General features: G+C 47.0%; 1 protein-coding gene across 5 annotated transcripts in view; it reads right to left on the bottom strand.

Annotated features, from left to right (window-relative positions):
- Positions 1 to 25,127, bottom strand: part of Ube4B (Ubiquitination factor E4B) — a 547,587-nt gene that overhangs the window by 64,145 nt on the left and 458,315 nt on the right. For all 5 annotated transcript variants that reach the window (XM_075686926.1, XM_075686927.1, XM_075686925.1 and 2 more), the window contains one exon: positions 12,573 to 13,083. In XM_075686926.1, the coding sequence (XP_075543041.1) occupies positions 12,573 to 13,083 (511 nt within the window). The remainder of the gene's footprint in view (positions 1 to 12,572; positions 13,084 to 25,127) is intronic.

The raw sequence follows: 25,127 nt of genomic DNA, 5'->3' as shown, positions 1-25,127 counted from the left end.
CAAATACTCAAATATCACCTAATCAAATAGCAAAAGTTTGCGTAATTCAGCTCAGGAATTGAATACAGTCGACTCTTTTTACAACGAACCCTGATAATGCGACAGAAAACGTACGTTTTATCAGTAGTTCATAATATCTGCAGCGCCTCACTTCCGAAACTTTCATTGTGATGTCTAACAACTTTATTGCAAAGAGTGAGTGATGAACTTGCAGAGTAAAAAACAAACAAAAATGTCCCAGTTTCGCCCAAAAGGCGAAGCATCGATTGCGAAAGCAAATTAAGCAAGATAAGCGTGGCAGCAGCAGCGAGCAGACCGACCTTCATGCTGTCTCTCGCTTCAATGCAAACTAAACGTCAAAAGCACAGCGCATACGAAGCTACCACCACTGGACGCAGTTTGTCCACGTCGCAGATTGCTTTCTAGATACGGCGGCCGCACCGAGCAGCAGTTGCCAGAGTAGAACCCCCCCCTCTCTCGCCTCCCCGACATCAGCCCAATGTGAAGATTGCACACATAGCACTAGAACACTTTCTGCCATGTCGCATGAGTTCGCCTCTGTCGATTCGAGGTTCGTTCGGGTTGACAGGATCGACTGAAATGATAAAGCGATGTGACAACAGGGACGGCAACAAAAGCAGCGCATATTGCGTAAATTGCAAAAGCATGTGCGAAAATCAGGCCTGTTAGCTGCCGATAGGCACAGATGGTGTCAGATATGCGGTGACGAACTTAATGCCACTTCAACAGCTGTCAGTCTAACTTGCAGGTGTGATTTCAGGACCAGTTACTCATGAGCCACTCGCACATACCTATTAGCGTCAAGCATTATGCGGCAGCTTGCGGCCCGAATGGTGATGATGATGATATGTAGTTTTTAATGGCGCAAGGGCCAAGTGTGGCCAAAGAGCGCCAAAGCAGTGATGATGAGCACTCAATGGACTATTGGCTGATGTGACGTGGCTGTAGAGGCCTAAAATTGAGAGCTATAAATTGCTTAAAATACATAAGGAATAAAAATATGAGGATGACTGAAGTAGGGTAGGCTGTAAGTATAGGATGCATAACAAGTGTATTAGTGTTACATGCATAAAAATGGACATGTGATTGTTGACGACGAGTAGCAAAAGAGCCTCAGTGGGTCCCTTGAGTACAAGGGCCCAGAGGCATGTGCTATAACAAAGGTTGACATCGCAACTGTGGCCTCTCGCAAGAGGCCATGTTACGAATTTCTTGGACAGAAAATGTGGAGCGTATCAACATCATTTAAAAAGGCTAAAATAGATTGCACATAAAATAGCGGTTCTCTGCCTAGAAACAGTGCCAGGTGAAGTGGTATACACTGAATGTATGCTAAGGGGAAGTGTCTTTTCCTCTCGACTTGTCTTTCACGACATTCTAGGAAGACGTGCTGAACACTGAGTGTCTCCCCACATCTACTACACATTGTATGTTCACTGCCAGTCAACAAATAACTATGTGCACCATAAGTATGCCCTATTCTGAGACGACAGAATAGGACATCACTTCATCTGGACTTGGTCAGTGATGGCCAGTATCCTAAATGTGGCTTAACTACGTGGAGTTTATTACGTGTTTCAGCGTCCCACTTATGCGGCCAGTAGGTTCTCAGGTTTTTCCGTAAGTATGGCTTTAGGTCTGAGACGAGAACGGCTATGGACAAGTTGTAAGTGTCTAAGAACATAGCAATTCGGTGTGCCAAGACATTACCTTCAATGCCTCTGTGTCCAGGCACCCAGCATACCATTACATGTTGGCCAGAGGCATAAATAGTATAGAGGAGAGAGAAAAGATCTGCAATTACTGGATCTCTGTGGTTGCAGCATGACATCAATGTTTTTACAACGCTTAATGAGTCTGTGTATATGACCGCCTTATGTCGTTTTTTCTGTTTGACGTGTTTCACAGCCAACCATAGCACGTACGCCTCTGCTGTAAAGATGCTTGTTTGAGGGTGCAGAACATTGGACTCCGAAAAGGATGGGCCGACGGCTGCATACGATACGCCAGCATGTGATTTAGACGCATCTGTGTAATATTCTGGACACGAGTATTTAAATTTCAATTCTAGAAAATGCATATGAATGTGGGCTTCTGGAGCATACTTTGTTACCTTTTCAAATGACGTGTCGCAGTCAATGATGTGCCACAACCACAGCGGAAACGGCTTGGCAGAAGCCATTAGACGATTTTCAAGAATAGTAACATCCATATCCTTGCTCAGTTTTCTCACACGAATTGAGAATGGCTCTTTGGCTGTAGGTTTGTTATGAAAGAGCGTTGCAGAAGTCATATCGTTTACGGTGGGATAACAAAGATGATTTTTGTTAGCATGTACTTTGAGAAAATAATTAAAAGCAGAATATGACCGCTGCTGATCAAGGGACCATTCATTCGATTCAACATAGAGGCTTTCATCGGACTCCTCCTAAAGGCACCGGTGGTGAGGCGGATACCAAATTATGGGATTTTATGTGCCAAAACCACTTTCTGATTATGAGGCATGCCGTAGTGGAGGAAATTTTGACCACCTGGGGTTCTTTAACAAGCACCTAAATCTAAGTACAGAGGTGTTTTCGTATTTCGCCCCCATCGAAATGCGGCCGCCGTGGCCGGGATTCGATCTCGTGACCTCATGCTCAGCAGCCCAGCACCATAGCCACTGAGCAACCACGGCGGGTACCAAGATGATGCACAGTGATACACTATGGCACCACAGTCTAACCGTGATTGTACAAGGCTCCTGTAGAGGTTCATGAGGCATTTCCTGTTGCTTCCCCATGTTGTGTGACAGTATTTTCAGGATGTTCATTGTTTTCAGGCATTTGGTTGTTAGATACTTATATGAGGAATGAAGGTTAGCTTTGAGTCAAGTATTATGCCTAAAAATTTATATTCAGTGTTGAGTGGTATAATGTGTATAATAATGTGTATTGTCCATGCAGCATAATATCAGGATCTTGTATGAAGCCTCTCTTTCTAGAAAAAAGTACAAAGGGGCTTTTGAGGGGGTTTAGCTTGAAGCCATTTTCATTTGTCCATTTTGAGACTTTGTTCAGTCCGAGTTGGACTTGGCGCTCGCAGACTGCAAGGTTACAAGACTTACATACTAGTTGCACATCATCCATGTATATCGAATAAAACATTGAGGACAGAATGGCTTTGTGAAGGGAATTCATTTTCACAATGAAGAGGGTGCAACTAAGCACACCCCCTTGTGGCACACCAGTCTCTTGAGTGAAACGCCTGGACAGGGCATTGCCCACTCTAACACGGAACGTTCGGTTAGACAAGCAGTTTTCTATCATGTTTAACATACTGCCACGTATGCCCATCGCAGATAGGTCTCAGAGGATTTTGAATCTCCATGTTGTGTCATAGGCTTTCTCCAAGTTGAGAAATACGGAGCATCTTTAATGTCTGCCTCAATGCGAACAAGGTGGTCTATTGTTGACCTACTCTCCCTGAAACCACATTGAAGGGGATCAAGCAGATGGTTGCTTTCCAGGAAATAGAATAGACGGCGATTTATTATTTTTTCATGTAACTTACACATACAGCTTGTTAGTGCTATTGGCCTATAACTGCTCGCTAATGCGGGGTCTTTGCCTTGCTTATGAATTGGGATGACAATTGCTTCTTTCCACGAGGATGGAATATGCCCACATACCCACATTGTGTTGTAAAGAGACAAAAGTGTGTTCAGTGTTTCTGGGTGCATATTCTTGATCATTGCATACACTATGCGGTCACCACCTGATGCTGAGCTGCTGCAGGAACTGAGAGAAGCCTTGAGTTCAGCGAGACTAAACGGACGGTTGTAAGGTTCATTATCTGCGCACTTTCGTTCAAGGTGCTCTCGCTCTATGCATTCCTTGAACTTTAGGAAAGTTGGCGCATAGTGTGATGCACAAGAAATATTTTTAAAATGCTTACCCAGGAAGTCTGCCTGATCTTTCATGATGTCGCCTTGAGCATTTATTAAAGGAAGCCGTTGTGTTTCTCTGACCTTTAGTTTGTTCACCCGGTTCCACACCTTAACCTTATCCTTGTACGAATTGATACTACATATGTACCTTTCTCAACTTTCTCGCTTAGCACGTCGACGTGTTGTCCTGCCCTGTGATTTTGCCTTCTTGAAATTAATGAGGTTCTCCGCAGTTGGAGAGTCACGAAGCAGGCCCCAAGCTTTATTTAGTTTTTTTTTTTCCGTGCTTCTTTGCATTTGTCGTTCCACCAAGGCAAACAACGCTTATTAGCAAGTCTGTTAGTTTGCTTTATGCATTTTTCAGCAGCATCAATAATAAAATGTGTCAAATATGCCTCAGCATCATCTATGTTTAAAGAGATCAAATCATCATACTGTAAATACGTAATCTCATGAAACAGTTCCCAATTCGATGAGTCGATTTTCCATCGGAGAATCTGTGGAGGGCAATCAGCTCGTTTTGTTAAATTTAAGAGAATAGGGAAGTGGTCACTTTCGTAAGGGTTTTGCAGGACCTTCCAATCCAGGTACGGCATTAGAGATGGAGAGGCTATGGTTTAGTCTATTTAAAAATATGATTTATGTGTAGTGCTATAAAAGGTGGGTTCCTTTTTACTCAGAAGAACCGCACCGGTACATAAAAGAAAGTCTTCTGCAGTACACCCTCTTGCATCGCAGCGCAAGTTGCCCCATAGTGTATTATGGGCATTCACATCACCGGTTAAAATGAATGGCTCCGGAAGCTGGTTGACTAGCGTTTCAAGTTCCCTTAGTTGCAAGCGATGTTCGGGTGGTATGTAGAGGGAACAGACCGTAACGAACCTGTCGAATAGAATCACCCTAACCGCTACGGCCTGAAACTTAGTTTGAAGGTGGAGGTGTTGGCAAGGAACTGACCTCTGAGCTATAATAGCCCCGCCACTCGACGCGGCATGGCCATCATCACAATCTTTGCGGAATAATGTGCATTGTGTTAGGAAATTTGCATTTGATGTTTTCAAGTGTGTTGACCTCTGAGCTATAATAGCTCCGCCACTCGACGCGGCATGGCCATCATCACGATCTTTGCGGAATAATGTGTACTGTGTTACGAAATTTGCATTTGATGTTTTCAAGTGTGTTTCCTGAACACAGAACAGCCTAGGATTAAACTCTAGTATTATTTCTTTGATGTCATCTAAGTTGTCTAGAATGCCACGGGCATTCCAATCAATAATTTGTACAGCCATTTTATTAGAATGAGAAATGTCCTGTGTTCAGGTGTGTGTGTAGTGGTGTACCTTAAGAAACAGGACCGTCGTCTGGCCCCGTTATGGGTTTTTTGTTTGTTTTTGCAAGCTCGAGAAAGCCATGCCGGTTTTTCAGCACCAAACGTGCCGGAGTTGTGTCCATTGCCTCCTGGGAAGCACTGGATGCCCGCGCATGTGAGCTGCTACTTTGCTTGTTAGACCTCGCCTGGTGAGGCGTGGTCTTGAGGCCCGACGTGCCTAGGGTAGCTGGCCTCTGTGTCTTGGTGGGTGGAGCGGATTTGACTGCTGCCACCTCGGGAGCGGGGGGTGCCACAGCCAACGACTTGCTGTGAGCGGGCCGGGCAGGTGGCGCAGGCCGGTGCAATGCTGGCCCCTGACACGTCGCATCAGCATACATGGTGGTGTGGAATGGTGAGCACCTTTTACGTGCTTCCTTGAAAGAGATATTCTCGTGTACTTTTAGGGTGATAATTTCCTTTTCCTTTTTCCAGTTGGGACAAGATCGGGCGTATGCTGGATGCTCACCATCACAGTTTACACAGTGAGGTGTCGCTTCACAGTTGTCTGAGGCGTGGCACTGGACTCCACATTTCGCACATGTGAGTCTCCCACGGCAGCTCTGCGATCCGCGGCCAAATCTTTGACATTGGAAGCATCTTCTTGGATTAGGGATGTAAAGTCTGACAGCTATCTCTGAGCATACAGTTTCTATGGTTTGTGGCAGATCGAAAGTGGCAAAGGTGAGGATCAGGTGCTTTGTAGGAATTTCTTTATTTTCTCTTCCGATAATGATACGCTGTGCGTTGGTTACATTTTGCTCTTTCCAACCCTCTAATAATTCTCTTTCGGACAAGTCAATGAGATCTGCATCAGATACTACTCCGCATGCTGTGTTCATAGACCGATGAGGGGAAACAGTAACAGGAATATCTCCAAATTCCCCAAGTTTGTTTAGTATGTTGTGCTCTTCTTTATCAAGGATCTCAAGCAGGGGACCCCGCTCACCATTTTGGTGACCTTATAACTGGACCAAGTGCATCAGTCAAGCCTTTTGCAACGAGAAATGGAGATATGGCTCTAGCTGGCTTTTCAGTTTTTTCGCTGTGTACAACTTGAAAGCGGGGGAAAATTTCTTTCGGTTTCAAGAGGCTTAGAATTTCATCGGTGCTACCCCTCTTTTGAGGGAGATGATCAAGTACACGTGGAAAAGCAGCTGTTCCCATAATATTTCAGTCATTTTCGGCGGCAATGGCAGCCACCTACCCCGGAGCCCAACAAGGGGACACTGTAGCACTTAACGTGTAAGGCTGCAGACGCCAGCCGTGCATTGCTGCCATAACCTAATATAACATACCCAAGAGAGGGCGTATACACAAGGTTAACCCAAGCCGCCTAAGAAAATGTAGAAGTAACAGAAGATAAGAGAAGACAGCACAGCTGAGAAAGTATACAGGAAAGAAAAAGTTCGGAGAGAGGGACAGGAAAAGACAGCCAGCCGATTTACCCTGGGTGGGTCAGCACAGGGGTACCGTCTACGTGAAGCGGAGGCCAAAGAGGTGTGTTGCCTCCGCCGAGGGGCCTTAAAGGTCCGAACACTCGGCATCAGCTCAACCCCCAGGATCCCCCTTTCCCTGGACATGGCTAAGCCACACAAAGCTACATGTGGGAGGGTCCAAACCTGGGTAAAACACCAAACGCATGCTGATGCAGACGCCCCTGCGGGGGCGGCCCGAACGGGCAGCGTCGAATTTTTGCCATGGCCACACTGCTTAGGACATTAGGCCTAAGGAAGCACTGCTGATTGTTGGGCGTCAGTGACTCAAGTTACGGTTTGGTACCAAATCGACGCATATTTATTCGCAGTAACCATGCGACACTTGGAAAGCTGACTCTCGAATGAAAGCGAGTGCACAGCAGGAAACAAATTTGTTCACAGCTGCCATCTTTGGAAAATGCCGCACGGCGGCCTCTCGTTGGTGTCTTTTTGTAGCTCCAGGAACCCTTCATAAGGTGAGGTTTGGATTTACATGGTGGGCGCGAAAGTGTCCTGACCCGGTTGCATACATGTGCACGGACAGCGGATAAACGAAGGGTGTGGACATCATGCAAACTTGCCATAACGCTCCAGATTTCAGAATCTTTGACTGGTGGCAAACCACGACGAAATGAAACAGCGTGGATGATGTCTGCTCTTTACTGTCGATGCTGGCTATGCACAGAGCGGTGATCGAGTCACATAATGCGTGGTCCTTTCATTTGTTGCACAGATTGGCCTTCAGATAACCCAACTACCATAAATTTGGGGCAGCTCTTTTGCATTTCGGAGAAAAACTGAAAAGCAAGGCTTTCCATGCAATAAATACAAGACTGCTGCTACACACAGGTCCATTACTAAACTGATAAGTTTGTTGGCATTCAAAAAACATCCCCAATTCATTAGTTTCAGAGAGAAAAGATCACTTGATTCTAATCAACAGAAATCCTATTGATAAAAAGAATATTTTTCAGGCCTTCACATACTAGAATCGAGCTGTAATCCGTCCTGGCATACTAATTCGGTGTTCCCTTTATTAAGAGTTGACCATCCTGAACATCTTGATTCCTAGGTAACTAAGTTGCTGATAGCTTGCTACATTCTTGTTGTGCAATGCTAGAAGACTCTCGAGCATGTGCTGCACTGTATTTTCTTGTGCAAAATTTGTAAGCAGTAAATTTAGTGAAACGGTTTTCTAATATTCAATACTCATCTTTTTTTCTTGATTTCATATTTGAAATCTATTATTCAGAATTCGCACACCTCTAATTAAAAGTAGTGCGTAATGAATGCCCTCACATACAATTGCACCTCCAACTCTGCTCATGTGCAGTCCCATGACTGAAACGCCGTGCTGTGGTTTTTCGGAGAGACCAAAATATTTTACGCTCACACGTGTTTAAAGTAAGGGCACGTAATGCTTAATGCATGCTTGTCGCCAGTGCCGGCACAAAGGCACCTCGCAGACTCAAGATAGAAAAAGACACAACTGGCTCTGCAACAGCAATTTTACGCAGCTTATGTACGTGGGACAGTAAAAGATTCTGGTCTTTCCGAAAAACCACAGCACGGCAGTTCGGTCATGTGACTGTGCATGAGCAAAGTTGGGGGTGCAACCAAGTGCCGGTCGCCCCAAATGGCACTTGGGTCAGCATAGTGGTCATAGCCGGGCGTAATGTAGAATGCACGTGTCCCTTGTTCACTTTTCTGCCTGTCCTTGGTTTCATTGTGTGCGATCGGTTGAAAGTCGAATCACACAGCTGCTGCAGTTCATCTGCTTGCAAAATGGAAATGCTGATCAGACACCAATAAAGTTTGACATGCCAATGAGCGGGCAGTTGAGAAAAAGAGACGCACACAGTGTGCGTGACAAAACAGGTGCCGAAAGGCGGCGCTTCCACGTGATGCTTGCAATAACGGCAGACAGACAGAAGCAGCTGTTAGGACGAACTGTTGTGGAACCACGACGTGGATGAAGGGGCCAGAGACCAGGGACGACAGGTCTGGTGGTTCCGATATGTAGTGAAGTGCAATAAAAATGCTGTTACGGTTTGCAACTAGTATGCATGCAATTTTACCGCAATGATAAGTTTTCTAATGCATTTTCAAATAATTTCCATCTTGCTTTTCAATTTTTGTTGTTTCGAAAAACTTTCAATAAAATTTACCCCGCATAATAAAACCATCCTCAACCTTGCTTCAGTTTGTTGGGAAAGGAAATTCGTCCATTATGCTAGTATGTACGGTAAATTCTGGTGTTTTATGTGTCAATAGATAATTTAACCAAATCTTGCAGTGCTCCAAGCATTCCATTAATGGGAGCTGACTGGATTATTAACAGTTTCCCTGTCCTGCCTTTGAGACTAAACATTGCGTGCCGAAGTGCAGACAGTGCTGTGCTGCTTCAGTTCTTTTTGGCTAGCTGCTGTAGCGCTTAAACAAATTGAGTATTGACTATAATTTGAAGCAGCGCGAAGAATACGAGGACAGGAATCGAAAACAAACACAACAGGACGAGCACTGTATTGACATTTTGTAAATGCAATTGATGCCCAAGTTTCTGATGAAATCTTATTTAAATATGTTCAAGCACAAGATCATAGCCAATATGAGTGTTGCTGGAGCATTTAGAATAATCTACATTGTTAAAAAATGGATGTCTCAATATGACAAAATGTAGCTGAGGTTTTCAGCTGCAAGTTCTAGCTGAATTCAATATATCTCAGTTTGAAGGCAACTTGAGAGCAGCTATCATTGAAATTGAAACATGTGTTGTTTGCCACTTTAAATGATTAAATAATATGTTCATTGTTGTTTTTGCTTGTGTGTCCATATAAGCTATCATGTATTTACTTGACACTATCGCATTTATTTTTCTGAAGAACTAGGTCAAAAGCTGCAGGTGCATTAGAATTGAGTACGACCATAAAACCACGCTACCATATCACCATTAGAATTTCAATGTAGCCACTCCAGGCAAGCTACAAGCTTAGACAGCGTCTGCTGAATTAGCATGGAAGTTCAGCATGAAAAAGCATGGAAGACACACCAAGTTCACCGTGATGCTGGATTAAAAAGGAAAGTGGTCTTGTGTGTAGACACAAAAAAACTGGGGCCGCATCGGTAATGCTTGAAGCTGCTGAAACTTGCGTGCGAGATTCCCCCCGACCTTACATGGTTCAGTCAGGGCCGGGCACCCTTCCCAGGACATTCGCTCAGACTAAGTGCAGCCTGGCATGTCGACCTACGAAGCAATATCCCAGGGCCGGGATGCTAGCCAGAGCTATACGTCCTGTACCCATTTACGTTGGGTCATTGTCGGACCAAAGTCCTACCATCGAGCGTAACGGCCCACCCTACTGCTGTCACCTCATTGGTTGCATTGTGGGCAACCCACATACTCGAGTTGGCGAGGGCAATAACTCCCTGAATGCCCCCCCGTGAAAGGCACCTCTGCCGGGTGCCACAGCATCCTCGAGCTTCGCGATTCCCTTGTACAACAGACCTCTGGCTGGGAAGCCATCCCTTCCCACATTTATTTAGTGGATGGGTTGACCACCGGCCCTTTCCCAAAAGGATCTCCCGTATCAGTGACAGGAAGCCAGAGTCCTGATAACAGGAAACTCCCGATTGTCACCTTGCCGTACTACTCCACTACTCCCAAACCCGAAGGCTTAGTTTCGCTTCCTTGCCCTCTTAGCCACTTTACAGTGTTGCCCAAGGCGCCCATGTGGAGGGAGGGCAAGGTTCGACACAGGCAGCGCTTCCTTGATCTTGATCACCGGCTTGGATTACACGAGAGCGCCACCTGCCACAGGGAAGTCACCTGTGACTTGTGTGGATCTCTTGCACCTCAGTGAAGCACACACATGCAACCTAGCTTGATTTCACTCATGCAGCCTCCAATGAGCTGGATTACAGGGGCTTGCAAGGCCCCCCAGCTTTAGATAGCGAGGTTGTCCTGACACCAGGGATCTAGACGTACCTCACCTCTCATCCCTAACTTACCTACCTTTCGGATGGTTGTGTCGGCCTCTATGCTTGGATTACAAGGAGGCGCAACCCTCCCCGACCTTAGGCACCACCTCTAGCATTGTCCTACTGTTGGCCATTGACCGACGTGCACGACCTCCAAGAAGCTGGATTACAGAGGGTCGCCACACCCTCCAGCATCAGCTGCCAAGGCGCAAGTTTTCCTCCAGACTAGGCCACATGGTTTATGCAGACACCGTGGTGCCGCATACAATTGGACAGGTGGAGATCCACCTGTGACTGGACCAACCACTCCACTACTCCCAAGCTCTGCTTGGAGTAGTGAAGTGGTTGGAGTAGTGAAGTGCTTGTAATCCAAGCTCTGCTTGGATTACAGGATGACGCTGGAGGTCCCGCTCGTAGCATGGAAGTACGAGCGGTATGTCCCGTCCTGTTTGCGCTTGTGGACCAAAGATGGGCTGGTTCCCCAAAACAGAAGGGCTGCTTACAGAATACATGAAAGGGCAAGAGGGGCAACTGCTCAAAATTCAGGCGGTGCAGTTCGCGATACAAAGAGGCCTCATGTGAAGACTTCAAAGGCGGCAGGTGATAAATAACTAACTTAAGAACAAAAACAAAAGGTATTTCACTTTAAGGGCAGATACGAGTCGAAAAACGCGGCGTTTTTTGAAAATCTTCGATTTTTTGTTTACATTTGTATTCTCAGGTTTAAAGGTGCACAGGCATGTGCCAGAAATTGCCTAAGAGTATGTGGAAAAGCTGGACACTTTCCATCAGTACAATTTCCATCATTTTTTTTAGTTTTGCGCCGTGAGAACCAGCTCAAGCGAATCGGAAATGCCAACCAGATGCCACTGTTCTTAGAATGCCAGCCACCACAACTGTGGAAACAAAGGCTAAAGCAAGTGCGCGGATTGTCATCCGCTGGCTATGAAAAAACAAGTCACCACAATGCTTTGCTGAGCTGTTAATATACTGTTAAAGACACAAAGTGCTATTGTATCTTAATTTTAAGTGCAAGGTGCTCTGAAAAGAAATCCTATTCCTCTGAGGAGTGTGACTATGCACAACAATGAGAAGGGACTTGATTGCAGACTGGACAGACTACCTGTTGCGAAATAGGCAGCTTTGGCCAGCATGCAATGCTTGACATGTGTCAATCACCATCAAGGACAAGCTTGCTGCATGCAACAATGACCTCGTCATGATACCTGCTGGAATCGCAGTCCCTAGATATGTCTGCACAAGCCAGTGAAAGAGTGGATTCGAGCACTCAACACCGAGTGGCTTGTAAATGGCTGCCATGAATTCATGCCTAGCAATAGAATAAAGCATGCCTCACTGCAAGACTTCGCTCAGTGGCTGAACAATGCATGCATTACCATGGTCAGCAAGGCCTTCACAAAGTGTGGAACTTCTTATATCATGGACCGCTGAAAGTGACAAGAAGAAATCCGACCGCAATGACTTAGATGACCACGATGACCGCTCCACTAGTCCCGGACTTGTGTTGTGATGACAATCTTGTCGGCAAGACACTGGGCAATTCATCGCAACAGTAGCACATTGGGAATAAATTTTGGCTGTTTCAAGTAAGAAAAGGCTTTATTTGAGCATTAAAGCATGCATTAAAATAGAGGACAGTGTACTTTCTTTCTGACCCTGAAAAACAAGCGGGCATTATAACCGAGGGCGTGTTAGAATTGAGTAAATATGGTACAGCCAGTTGATTAGTTTATTGCGACATTCACTGAGAAGCTATACCCAAGGCCGAGTAAGTTCTCACCTGGTCGCAGCATGTCCTCTGTGAGGGGCTGCCGGTTGAACGGGTCTGTGCTGGAGTTGAGCAGATGGCGTACGATGGTGGCCTTGTCCACAACGTGGCCACTGGGCAGCACCACAGGCTCCTCCATGAGCGTGTCCATGAGCGGGTCACGGAACTCGTCTGGGGCGTCGGCATAGTCGGCCTGGCGCCGTGCCTGCTCAGCGGCAGCTGCAATGCGTGCTACCAGCTGCTCAAACTGCTCGAGACGCGGCTGTGGCTTGACGCAGGCTCGCCGCATCCGTGCTGCTGCATCTGCAAACAGCTGCGGCCGATATGAGCGCTCATCACGCGCTACAGCTGCCAGGAAGGGTGGGAAGTCCAAGTGCAGGTAAACGTCGGTCAACTGATCCAGCAGCCGCCTAGGTTCCCAGCCGTATTTCTCAGGCTGTGCCACCTTGAGGTCCTTGCAGCGTGGCCCACACAGTTGGCCAAGGTTTGAGTTAAGCATGGCTGCCAGCCGGTCCACCAGCTCCTGCAACGGATCAGATCTGTTACGTATCTGGGTGCTTAGAGATGCAGCAGATAGCTTGAAGCTATTAATGGCCAAGTTTTCCATGTGAGCCTGAGCTGGCGACAGAACTTGCACACAGAGGTAAAAAACTGGGTGCATATACATCAATGGTGCAAATGTTTGTTCAAACTGACATGAAATACAAACCTTATACAGATATAATGCTAATGATGCAAATGCAATGCAAGATTTGTGCAAACGTAATGTGCATTCCAATGCAACACCACTCGCTGGACGCCGCCTTGAAGGCAGCGCTGGCAATGGAAGCTGCCATCAAGGACGCCAGCGAGAGGTCGGGAAGCTCCAGGAGTTGTGTCTGCATGGACTCGTGTCTGTGAGCTCCTGTTGGGTCGGATCGTCAAGACACCCTTGGACGTGGTGCATCCAGACCTCCGATCCACAGTGCTCCTGAAGCAGCTGAAGCAGAAGCTGGCTGCTCACCGAGGGTGCCGTCCCGGGCCTTTGCCTGAGTCAAGAACTCCAGTTTTCGCCAGGAACTTCCGTCCTGGCCCACCCTGGTCCGATGGACAGGTGGTGGCTCCTGCCAGCGCCCTTTCACTGCTCGTCCACGTGCCAGACAGGGCCACGTGGCACAGACATGCCGACCATGCTAGGACTCGCCTCGGGACCTGGCCAGCACCCTCGACTGCCACTTCAGAGTTCCAGCATGCAGGAGGACTAGTGGCAACACCAGTTGCTTCCAGCGGAGCACCGCCCACCTCGTAGGCGGCAAGCATTGTCAGTGGCGCGGCGCCCATTGGGCTGGTGTCGAGCCCAGCCCCACCAACAAGGCCGACCACTGCGGACCCTCCGGACGGAGCGAGGCTGGCTCAGGCAGCACCCGGCGTTGCCACACGTGGCCCATCAACACCGGTGCCCAGGCGGAATAGTCGACGGCGGAGGCCACCGGACCGTTACTCGCCTGGGTAGCAGGTACCATCGTCTTGTCTGGGACGGCGGCAGAGCCTTATGCTCTGAACATGGACGTTTATTTCTTTTATTTAACAAACAAACTAGGTGAAAGGGGGTGTAACAAGCACGTGATGCCCCGTTGGGCATAATCTTCATTGGCCCACCAGGCTCGGTAGGCAACATTGGTCACCGCACTAATAAACACCGACGAGCACAGCTGCTCGGCGGTCAGTCATCGTTCAGCGCCACCACACTGCGGAGCGTCCGTCTAACGCAGGGTGCCTCAAGCCCTCCCTCGTTGACGAACTCGGGCGGATCGTGACAGGATCTCAAGAAGATAGTCTCCACTACCCATTTTCATCCCTTTATAACCTGACCCTAAGGCTTCGGTCAAAGATTTTGCAACTATGAATGGGGAAAGGAATCTAGCTTGTTTTTCAGAGTTCTCACTGTGTACAACATGAAATTTCAGATAGGTCTCTTTTGGTCGCTTGAAACACGTGTTTAGTTCATCGATGCACCCCTTCTTTTGAGGGTGATGATCAAGTATGTGGGGAAATGCTGGTGTTCCCATAGTAGTTTTGATTCTTTTCGGCAGCAATGGCGGCCACCCACCACGGAGCCCAACTAGGGGACGCTGCAGCGCTTAACGCGTAATGCTGACGTGCGAACCGTACATTGCCACTATAACCTATTACAGTCGACTCCCAATGATTTGAAGCCTCTTAATTGGAATTTTCAGTTAATTAGAAGTGAAGTGCTGGTCCCGTCAGTTTTGAATGCAATCCTATGGAAGAAATCGCTCGATAATTCGAAGTCCTCATCCAGTAATATTGTTTGATTGGAAGTTAATTTTCAGTCGGGATCCTCGAGGTGACTGTCATTCTTTGATAGAATGTGCAACTTTTCATGTGCTGCAACAGCTGCGTGCTCCGCATTGGTGTCCTCGCCACCGCAGCCGTCCGTAACGCCGCCCTTCTTGGAGCGGTGCGATTATTCATTGCTACGGCTGCTGTGGCCTCCGCGATCAACTCCGGCGGGAGCTGAAGCGGCTGCCGCGCGTGGCTGGAGCTGATCACGGGAGGCCACGCAGGTGCCATAGGTACACGCAGCACTGCATACTGGCAGTGGCGAGATTGTGCGAGATTAGGCTTGCAGTGTGCGCAGTGGGAAGCCTGGAGCAACAAACTTCTTCTCAGCGGAGACATCGTTGCGATGAAAGCCGGAACACTTGCAGCAATGTTGGGGATCTACGACTTCGTTTCGTCAGATGGATGGCTGATGCGCTTTAAAGATCGCCATGACCTGGTTTTCAAGAGGGTGTGTGGTGAAAAGGCGTCCGTTAACCAGGAAACATGCGCCACGTCGAAGGACGGAAAGCTGCGTGAATATCTCGCCGAATACAGACCGGAAGACATCTTCAATGCAGATAAGACTGCACTCTTCTATCGGCTTCTACCAGAGAAGACCCTGACATTCAAGGACGACGACTGTGCTAAGGGCAAACGCAGCAAGGAGAGAGTGTCGGTGCTGATCGCGGCAAACATGACCGGCACGGAACGATGTCGGTTACTCGTGATCGGGAAAGCCGCGAAGCCGAGATGTTTTAAAGGTGTGAAGACGCTGCCTGTGGACTATGAGGCGAACAAAAAAGCGTGGATGATGGCCGAAATCTTCAAGAGCTGGATAAGCAAATTGGACCGCAAGTTTGCTTCTTCGAACCGCAAGGTGTTGTTCCTTGTGGATCACTGCCGTGCTCACGTGAATGTGCCAGCCTTGAGTGCAATACGCCTCGCATTTTTGCCTGCAAACACAACAGCTGTTTTGCAACCAATGGACCACGGCATCATCAAGAATGTTAAGGTCCTGTACAGGCGGCACTTCCTCGAGCGCATGATTTTGTGTATGGATAGCTCCACAAAGTACGAGGTGAGCCTGCTTAGTGCCATCCACATGTTGGCGCGAGCATGGGATCGTGTGAAGCAAGAAACAATCGCAAACTGCTTCAGGGCTTGCGGTTTTGTGGCAGCTTCTGCGGAGGATGCCTCTGCAATTTTATCGGAGAAAGTGTCAAAAGCGAGCTTGACGGCACTGATTTTGGTGATGCTCTCGGAGACGTCAATTTTGAAGATTACGTCGTTGTAGACAAGGTGGTCGAAACGTGCGGTGCCCTAACGGATAACGAGATTGGGGAGATTATTTCGCCCCAGGAAGCGACCCAGGAAAGCAATGATGACGTTGAAGATGAGCCGCAACCTAAGGCTGCAGATGCAGCTGCAGGCCTTGCTCTCGTGCAGCGCTTCTGTGCCGCTGAAGGTAACGCGGAAAAAGCGTTCCGCCACATCTACAGCCTGCAGAACTTGCTTTCAGCAGCGCGATTTGGCAAGAAGACGCAGAGCAAGATAACCGACTATTTTTCTTAGAGAAAATACTCTATTTCGCTACCAATAAAGTGTTTTAGTGTTTTGTGCTTAATTGGAAGTTCGTTTAATTCAAAGTTTTTTGCGGTCCCCGTGAACTTCGTATTAACAGGAGTCGACTGTATACCCAAGGGAGGGCATATACACAAGGTTAACCCAAGCCCCCTAGGAAAAATAGGAAGTGACGGAAGAGAAGAGAGAATAGGAGAGTAAAAGAAAGAAGATAGGAAAGAAAAAGACTGAAGATGGGGACAGGAAAAGGCGACTGCCGATTTCCTCCAAGTGAGTTAGTCTGGAGGTGCCGTCTACGTGAAGCTGAAGCCAAAGGGGTGTGTTGCCGCTGCCGAGGGGCCGTAAAGGGCCAAACACCCAGCATTGGCTCAACCCCCAGGATCCTCCTTTCCTCAGCCATGGCTAAGCCATGTATGGTTAAACGCGGGAGGGTCCAACCCTCGTGTGCTCGGGTAAGTGGTAATGCAACACACCAAACGCCTGTTGCTGTGGACGCCACTGCAGGCGGCAAGTGGAGAGAGTCTCTCTCTTGGCAGTGGCACTCACCTCCTGAAATCATGGGTTCTCAGCACTGAAATATTTCTGTCTTGGCTATTGATGACCCAATTTGAAAATTTCTTGCTGCAGAACGCTCCCTAGAGGGCACGTAACAGCTTCCAGTGTGTAACCAAAATTTGCTATGTGACCTGGTGAGGGGGCCCTTTAAGCACGAAGGCATGGATAACAATTTGGTGGAGCTGCTGAAGGAGATACATAGAGACAAACAAATACAAACAAACCTTTATCACTAACAACGGTACTGAAAGGTACCTCAGCTTTATGCATTTTTGCACTAAAACACTTGCAAAGTCTTACCACTGCAGATGCCACTGTGAGGTACAATTTTATCTTGGTACTAGACAAGAAGCATGTGCCCAAAATATTTCACACACAATCTCCATAAAAAAAAAATAGAGGTAGCACCTGTGACACATCTATATCACTCTTGAGTGTATGATGTCTTTTTTGATTCACCACATGCATTAGAAAGTTCTGTTGGCATGTGGAGAAGGATATCTTTTTTTCGATTTGAATGAGCCTGTGTGTTTATGCTGTCTTTTAATGTTATATGTTGTAATGCCCAAGGTTGCAACAAACCAGTCTCTATCTTTCTGTGTCTCTTCTTGCGTGATGTCCCGTTTCCCGATTTGGTCCTTTTAGCAATCAGTCCTTCCAAAGGGCACCCTTCTCGCTGGTATCCAAATTCTGCCCCCAAAAGAGAATGGCTGGATGCTGGCGGGGCTGATATCCGACTAATTCAGGACATTAGGGGCTCTGTTTCCTCCATTGCTGCTTGTCGTGTACAGTTTCTGTGGCCATCCTGAGGAGGGGGCTCCCATCCCCAAATGAAGGAGATGCGTGCGGCCCTCACTATGACAATGGGACACCAGTACTGCAGCCTCTCGATCAACAGAGAGCATGCGGTGGCTCCACACAGAGTGGACAGCTGAGGGGAACCTGGCACGCAAGAGGCCAAAGCCAATGGATTCTAGAGGCAGGGAGCACAATTCCATGCAACATGGAAGACAAGCATCTCAAACTGCCTGGATGGCACAGAAGATGATGCACTGTGGGCCGACAATGACCTAGCAACAGCACGGATAGTTCGATTCGGTTAGTGAGGCCAACAAGTAAATGACCAGCGGCATATATTGAATAAAAATGCATTGGTGTCACATTGCATATGTCTTCTTACTATAAAGGAAAGGTAAGGTTGTGACTAATTTTTTTAATCTGCATAGTGATATGATATTTTGACCCTTACAAAGATATCTGTCAACTTTCTTTTCCTGTAATAAATCCTCTCCCTAAATTGATGTAAAAATTTCTGGCATAAAACGACTCCTCATTGCAAGAGTAAATACGGTGTCATAATTTTTTTTTTATCAAGACGGGCAAACACAAAATGCGCCCGTGGTCTTGACCATCGCAAAATTTCAAGGAAATGGAAGCACGACACTGAGCAAAATGCTTGTAAACCAATTCAGTGCCACAGGCGTAGAATTTGTTTACAAGCATTCTTGCATGACCATATTGCAATAACAGTACCTTGAAACTAAACCGATTCCCTGGATAAAACAGTTTAATTCTTTGCAAGCAAGGAATCATATTTCTAAATGTTTTGCAAATCTGGCACTTATGGGAACATGCTACTAAAAAAAAAAAAAAAGAATTTTTTTTATTATTTGTACCAGAGATTTGAAAATACGGCCATTCATAATTTTTTATGTTGATTTCAACTATGTCATTAGTTTATGTGTAGGTGCTATATTTTTGTATCTCCTACACAAATGCAAAATATAGTGATTTTTGGAGACACTTCCTTGTGTATTAAATTTTCAAGAAAAGCATCATGCTGTAGCTTATTTAGCTCGTTGTAGACCGCAATGTGCCGACATCTATCCAAACTGCCTGTATAATTATCGGAACTACGCAAAAAGACATTAGTATACTTTAACCAATTTCTTTCACTATCCCATGAGAATAACCTCATGTGCTTATAACTGTCCTATACTTAGCCAGGGATTCTTAGCACGTAGCAGAGGGTGCTAAGAATCCCTGGCTCCAGACAGGCCGCCATTGGAATATGAACCTGACAACGTTTAACGCTAGAACGTTATCTAGTGAGGCGAGTCTAGCAGTGCTATTGGAGGAATTAGAGGGCAGTAAATGGGATATAATAGGGCAGAGTGAAGTTAGGAGGCCAAAAGAAGCATATACAGTGTTAAAAAGCGGGCACGTCCTGTGCTACCGGGGCTTAGCGGAGAGACGAGAACTAGGAGTCGGATTCCTGATTAGTAGGAATATAGCTGGTAACATACAGGAATTCAATAGCATTAATGAAAGGGTGGCAGGTCTTGTTGTGATGTGAAGCAGTGATTTGGGCTTGTTGGTAAGACATTGTGAGGCTTATAGCGAGCTAAAAAGACAAGGACGAAAGTGAGACGTGACACACACAGGCGCTAACTTAAAGATTGTTGCAAGTTAGCACCTGTGTGTGTCACGTCTCACTTTCGTCCTTATCTTTTTAACACGCTATAAGCCTCACGATCTTGTTGTGAAACTTAATAAGAGGTAGAAAATGAAGGCTGTACAGGTCTACGCCCCTACATCCAGTCATGATGACCAGGAATTCGAAAGCTTCTACGAAGACGTGGAATCGGCGATGGGTAAAGTCAAAACAAAATACACTATACTGATGGGCGACTTCAATGCCAAGGTAGGCAAGAAGCAGGCTGGAGACAAGGCAGTGGGGGAATTTGGCATAGGCACTAGGAATAGCAGGGGAGAGTTATTAGTAGAGTTTGCGGAAGACAATAATATGCGGATAATGAATACCTTCTTCCGCAAGCGGGACAGCCGAAAGTGGACCTGGAGGAGCCCGAACAGCGAGACTAGAAATGAAATAGACTTCATACTCTGCGCTAACCCTGGCATCATACAAGATGTGGACGTGCTCGGCAAGGTGCGCTGCAGTGACCACAGGATGGTAAGAACTCGAATTAGCCTAGACCTGAGGAGGGAACGGAAGAAACTGGAACATAAGAAGCCGATTAATGAGTTAGCGGTAAGAGGGAAAATAGAGGAATTCCAGATCAAGCTACAGAACAGGTATTCGGCTTTAACTCCGGAAGAGGACCTTAGTGTTGAAGCAATGAACGACAATCTTGTGGGCATCATTAAGGAGTGTGCAATGGAAGTCGGTGGTAACTCCGTTAGGCAGGATACCAGCAAACTATCGCAGGAGACGAAAGATCTGACCAAGAAACGCCAATGTATGAAAGCCTCTAACCCTACAGCTAGAATAGCAGAACTTTCCAAGTTAATCAACAAGCGTAAGACAGCTAACATAAGGAAGTATAATATGGATAGAATTGAACAGGCTCTCAGGAACAGAGGAAGCCTAAATACAGTGAAGAAGAAACTAGGAATAGGCAAGAATCAGATGTGTGCGTTAAGAGACAAAGCCGGCAATATCGCTACTAATATGGGTGAGATAGTTCAAGTGGCTGAGGAGTTCTATGGAGATTTATACAGTATCAGTGGCACCCACAACGATAATGGAAGAGAGAATAGTCTAGAGGAATTCAAAATCCCACAGGTAACGCCGGAAGAAGTAAAGAAAGCTTTGGGAGCTATGCAAAGGGGGAAGGCAGCTGGGGAGGATCAGGTAACAGCAGATTTGTTGAAGGATGGTGGTCAGATTGTTCTAGAGAAACTGGCCACCTTGTATACGCAGTCCCTCATGACTTCGAGTGTACCGGAATCTTGGAAAAACGCTAACATAATCCTAATCCATAAGAAAGGGGACGCCAGAAACTTGAAAAATTATAGACCGATCAGTTTACTGTCTGTTGCCTACAAAGTATATACTAAGGTAATTGCAAATAGAATCAGGAACACCTTAGACTTCTCTCAACCAAAGGACCAGGCAGGATTCCGTAAAGGGCTACTCAACAATAGACCATATTCACACTATCAATCAGGTGATAGAAAAATGTGCGGAATATAACCAACCTTTATATACAGCTTTCATTGATTACGAGAAAGCGTTTGATTCAGTCGAAACCTCAGCAGTCATGGAGGCATTGTGGAATAGGGGGTAGACGAGTCGTACGTAAAAATACTTAAAGATATCTATAGCGGCTCCACAGCCACCGTAGTCCTCCATAAAGAAAGCAACAAAATCCCAATAACGAAAGGGGTCAGGCAGGGACATATGATCTCTCCAATGCTATTCACTGCGTGTTTACAGGAGGTATTCAGAGACCTGGATTGGGAAGAATTGGGGATAAAAGTTAATGGAGAATACCTTAGTAACTTGCGATTCGCTGATGATATTGCCTTGCTTAGTAACTCAGGGGACCAACTGCAATGCATGCTCACTGACCTGGAGAGACAAAGCCAAAGGGTGGGTCTAAAAATTAATCTACAGAAAACTAAAGTAATGTTTAACAGTCTCGGAAGAGAACAGCAGTTTACGATAGGTAGTGAGTTATTGGAAGTGGTAAGCGAATACATCTACTTAGGACAGGTAGTGACTGTGGATCCAGATCATGAGACTGAAATAATCAGAAGAATAAGAATGGGCTGGGGTGCGTTTGGCAGGCATTCTCAGATCATGAACAGCAGGTTGCCATTATCCCTCAAGAGAAAAGTTTATAACCCCCTCCCCCCCTCCCCCCCCAGCTGTGCCTTACCAGTACTCACGTACGGGGCGGAAACCTGGAGGCTTACGAAAAGGGTTCTACTTAAATTCAGGACGACGCAACGAGCTATGGAAAGAAGAATGATAGGTGTAACGTTAAGGAATAAGAAAAGAGCAGATTGGGTGAGGGCACAAACGCGAATTAATTCCATCTTAGTTGAAACCAAGAAAACGAAATGGGGGGCATGGGCAAGACACGTAATGAGATGGGAAGATAAGCGATGGTCATTAAGGGTTACGGACAGGATTCCAAGCGAAGAGAAGCGTAGCAGCGGAAGGCAGAAAGTTTGGTGGGCAAATGAGTTTAAGAAGTTTGCAGGGACAACATGGCCACAATTAGTACATGAACGGGGTAGTTGGAGAAGTATGGGAGAGGCCTATGCCCTGCAGTGGGCTTAACCAGGCTGATGATGATGATGAACAATATTTGGTAATCATACTCTTGAAGATATGTAGAATCGTGATATTTACCGTAAAAACGTGCGTTTAATACGAACCCGCATATAGTATGAGGTGAAATTTTGGGTCGCTAAATTGACAAAAGAAAGTTTTATCCACGTATAATACGAGTTGGGCAAACTCGAGAAGAGAGAGAACTGAACTTTTATCTTCTGAAACGGTAATCCGAGTCAGAACCCGGTTCACCCTAGGTGGGAGAATTCCTTATTCCAAGAACCCTCTGACTTGGGCTGCCTCCTTGCCCCGGGCGACGAGACTGCATTGGTCGTCCAGGTCATCAGAGGAAAGCTTGGCCTCCCACGTTTCAGTTGTCGTATGAATCTGCCGTGAGTTGGGGTGCTCTTCTTGTGCTTCTATGGGGCGGCCTTCTTTGGAGTCGTCTTGTGCAGCTTGTGAGGTAGGGTCTGTGGATGTGTCAGGCAGTAGGCAACCCTGGACCGTGTGTTGCAGGGTGTCTGCGACGTCGCGATGGGGGCATGTGTACGAGTACTGCGTAGGATATAGTCTGTGCATGATTATTCTGTGTACGTAGGTGTTTGTAGGCGGCGCAGGATGACTTCTTCCTCTTTGCTCAGATTCTTGTGTGCTAAGTGTACGTTCTTCTGCTGAGTCGGTGGTGTTGCAGAAGCTCCGAGTACTTTAGGGCGATGTCATCAACGTTGGTGGCCGCCCTAGTGTGGGATGGCAAGAAAGGCCCGGCTGGTATGCTCGCGGGCAGCGGCATGTGCCGCCTCATATCCTGTCATGCCCTGATGGCCCGGAAACCAGTTCACGTGGGTGTCAGGGAACGGTGTGCGTGCGATGTGATTTCTACCGTAAAAACCGGAATATAGGTCGAACTTTTTTTCGAAAAACCATTGCAAAAGTCGACCCTCGTCTTATATACCAGACATTGGCGGAAAAACTATGGAAGTCTTGCAACAATGGGCGGATGAAGTAAAGAAGCGCCATTGCCATCAGCAGCAGCGCGTCGTGGCGACATTGTGGCACTGCCAATTTGCATTTACATTGTCACAAAGTTATATTGGTTAAAGGCTGCTTTTTCACATTTTGTTTCAAGATGAGTGGAAGCTGACGACAAGTCACCGTCGCCTTCAAGAAAAAGGCGATTGAGTGGGCGGAAGCCCATGGCAACTTCGCGGCACAGCGCTAATTTGGAGTGTCCCAAAATAGCATTCGGTACTGGCGGAGGCAGAAGCAGCAAACCAACAGAAAACGTCATTTTGTGGGCGGACTGCAGAACTGGAAGACAAGGTTGCGGAGTTCGTTCGGGAGCTGCGTGTAAGATCGCTGACTGTGACAGCCGAATGCATCCGTTTAAAAGCGGTAGAGATAGCGCGCGCCTGTGGACTGGGCAGCGAGAAGAACTCGTCATCCGACTCCAGTTCGGACCACTTTTATCAAAGGCGTTGCTCTGATTCGGAGTAGCGCTAGTGCACTTCGTGCCCTTCTGCGTACTGTACACCCGGCCAATTTTTAACAGTATCGCGCGACCATCGACCCGCGTGTTTGTCAGCACCTTATCATCACGGCACGGCGAAATAGCGAAAGTAAGCGTACGTGTACACATGCGCGTATCTCGTTTGTTTCGCCGTTCAGCGCCGTGATGGTAAGGTGCTGACCAACACGCGGGTCGATGGTCACGCGATACTGTTAAAAATTGGCCGGGTGCACATGCAAGCAGCATTTAAATAAATACTGTCGCTATTGTGCATGAGTCGCATTTGTTTCAAGGTAAGGGTGTCTTTCGGTACTTTTGCCATTCAAAAAGAATTTTTTCATTTTTAGAATTCGTTAGTTGGGGGATCGACCTATATTCCGGTGCGACCTATAGTCCAGTTTTTACGGTAAGTATTTTGAATGCGGCTTGTGATACGCATCCTTTTTGATAGTTGCGAGCTGCTGCTTGGGAGTCTGTTAGGATTAATGCTACTTCAGGGCAAGTTGTTATTGCCAGAGTGATTGCTGTTTCCTCTGCAGTCTCGGGGGCTCTTGCTCGGATGGTGACAGCTGCAAGTTCTTTGCCTTGGTGATCCGTGACACTTAGAGCAAAGGCGTTCCGTTTAATATACCGGGCAGCATCGGTGTACCTCGTATCAGGGTCTCTCCCGTATTTCTTGCTGAGTGTGCGGATTGTACTTTGCCGACGCTCCTTGTGGTAAGTTGGATGCATATTGCGTGGTATACTTGCAACGCTGATACAGTCCCAGACTGCAGGTAGAATTCTTGCTTTCTGGTCTGTGTCTGCAATGTAGCTTTCGCTGTAGTTGAGGTAGCGCAAAACTGCACATCCAGTGGGTGTGTGCTTGAGCTGCTCTAGTTGGCTGATTTTATGAGTCTCGACAAGCTCTTCCCACATATTGTGGACGCCGAGCTTGAGGAGTTTCTCCGTTGATGCCATGGGTGGGAGGATCAAGGCTACTTTGATTGCTTTTCGAATGACAACATTGAGTTTCTTGATTTCAGCCGGCTTGAGTGTCAGGTAGGGAGTTCTGTAGGTGATACGGCTAATTAGGAGAGCTTGAATTATGCTTAGTCTGTCATGCTCCTTGAGTCTGCTTCTTTGGTTTGTGATCCTCTTGACAAGGTGCGCAACTTGTGACAGTGAGCGTTGGAGACACGGGAGAGTGGCCACCCCTGATCCGTCCTTGTGGATGTGAAGTCCGAGTATGCGAAGAGAGTCGACTGTAGGGATCTTGGTTCTGTTGAGCGAGACGCTAGGATCAGGTTCGATATAGTTGGGTGGTCGTCCTCGTGTCCGTGCTCTCAGGATGAGAAGCACTCCGCACTTCAATCGCTGTCTTCCTCAGCTGGCTCTCTTCAGATGGTTCCTTGTCGGACATGTCTTCCCAGAGGTACTCATCCTCTGTGCCATCGACCGCGTTTGAGATGTCGCAGTTCTTGAATGCCCGATGCACAATGTCCTTTGGTATGCTGGCCTATGCATCCACAAT

This window comes from Dermacentor variabilis, chromosome 3 (genome assembly GCF_050947875.1).
Source record: "Dermacentor variabilis isolate Ectoservices chromosome 3, ASM5094787v1, whole genome shotgun sequence".
NCBI classification, from domain to species: domain Eukaryota; kingdom Metazoa; phylum Arthropoda; class Arachnida; order Ixodida; family Ixodidae; genus Dermacentor; species Dermacentor variabilis.
Note: the sequence above shows the minus strand (reverse complement) of the source record. Positions and strands in the feature narration are given on the sequence as shown.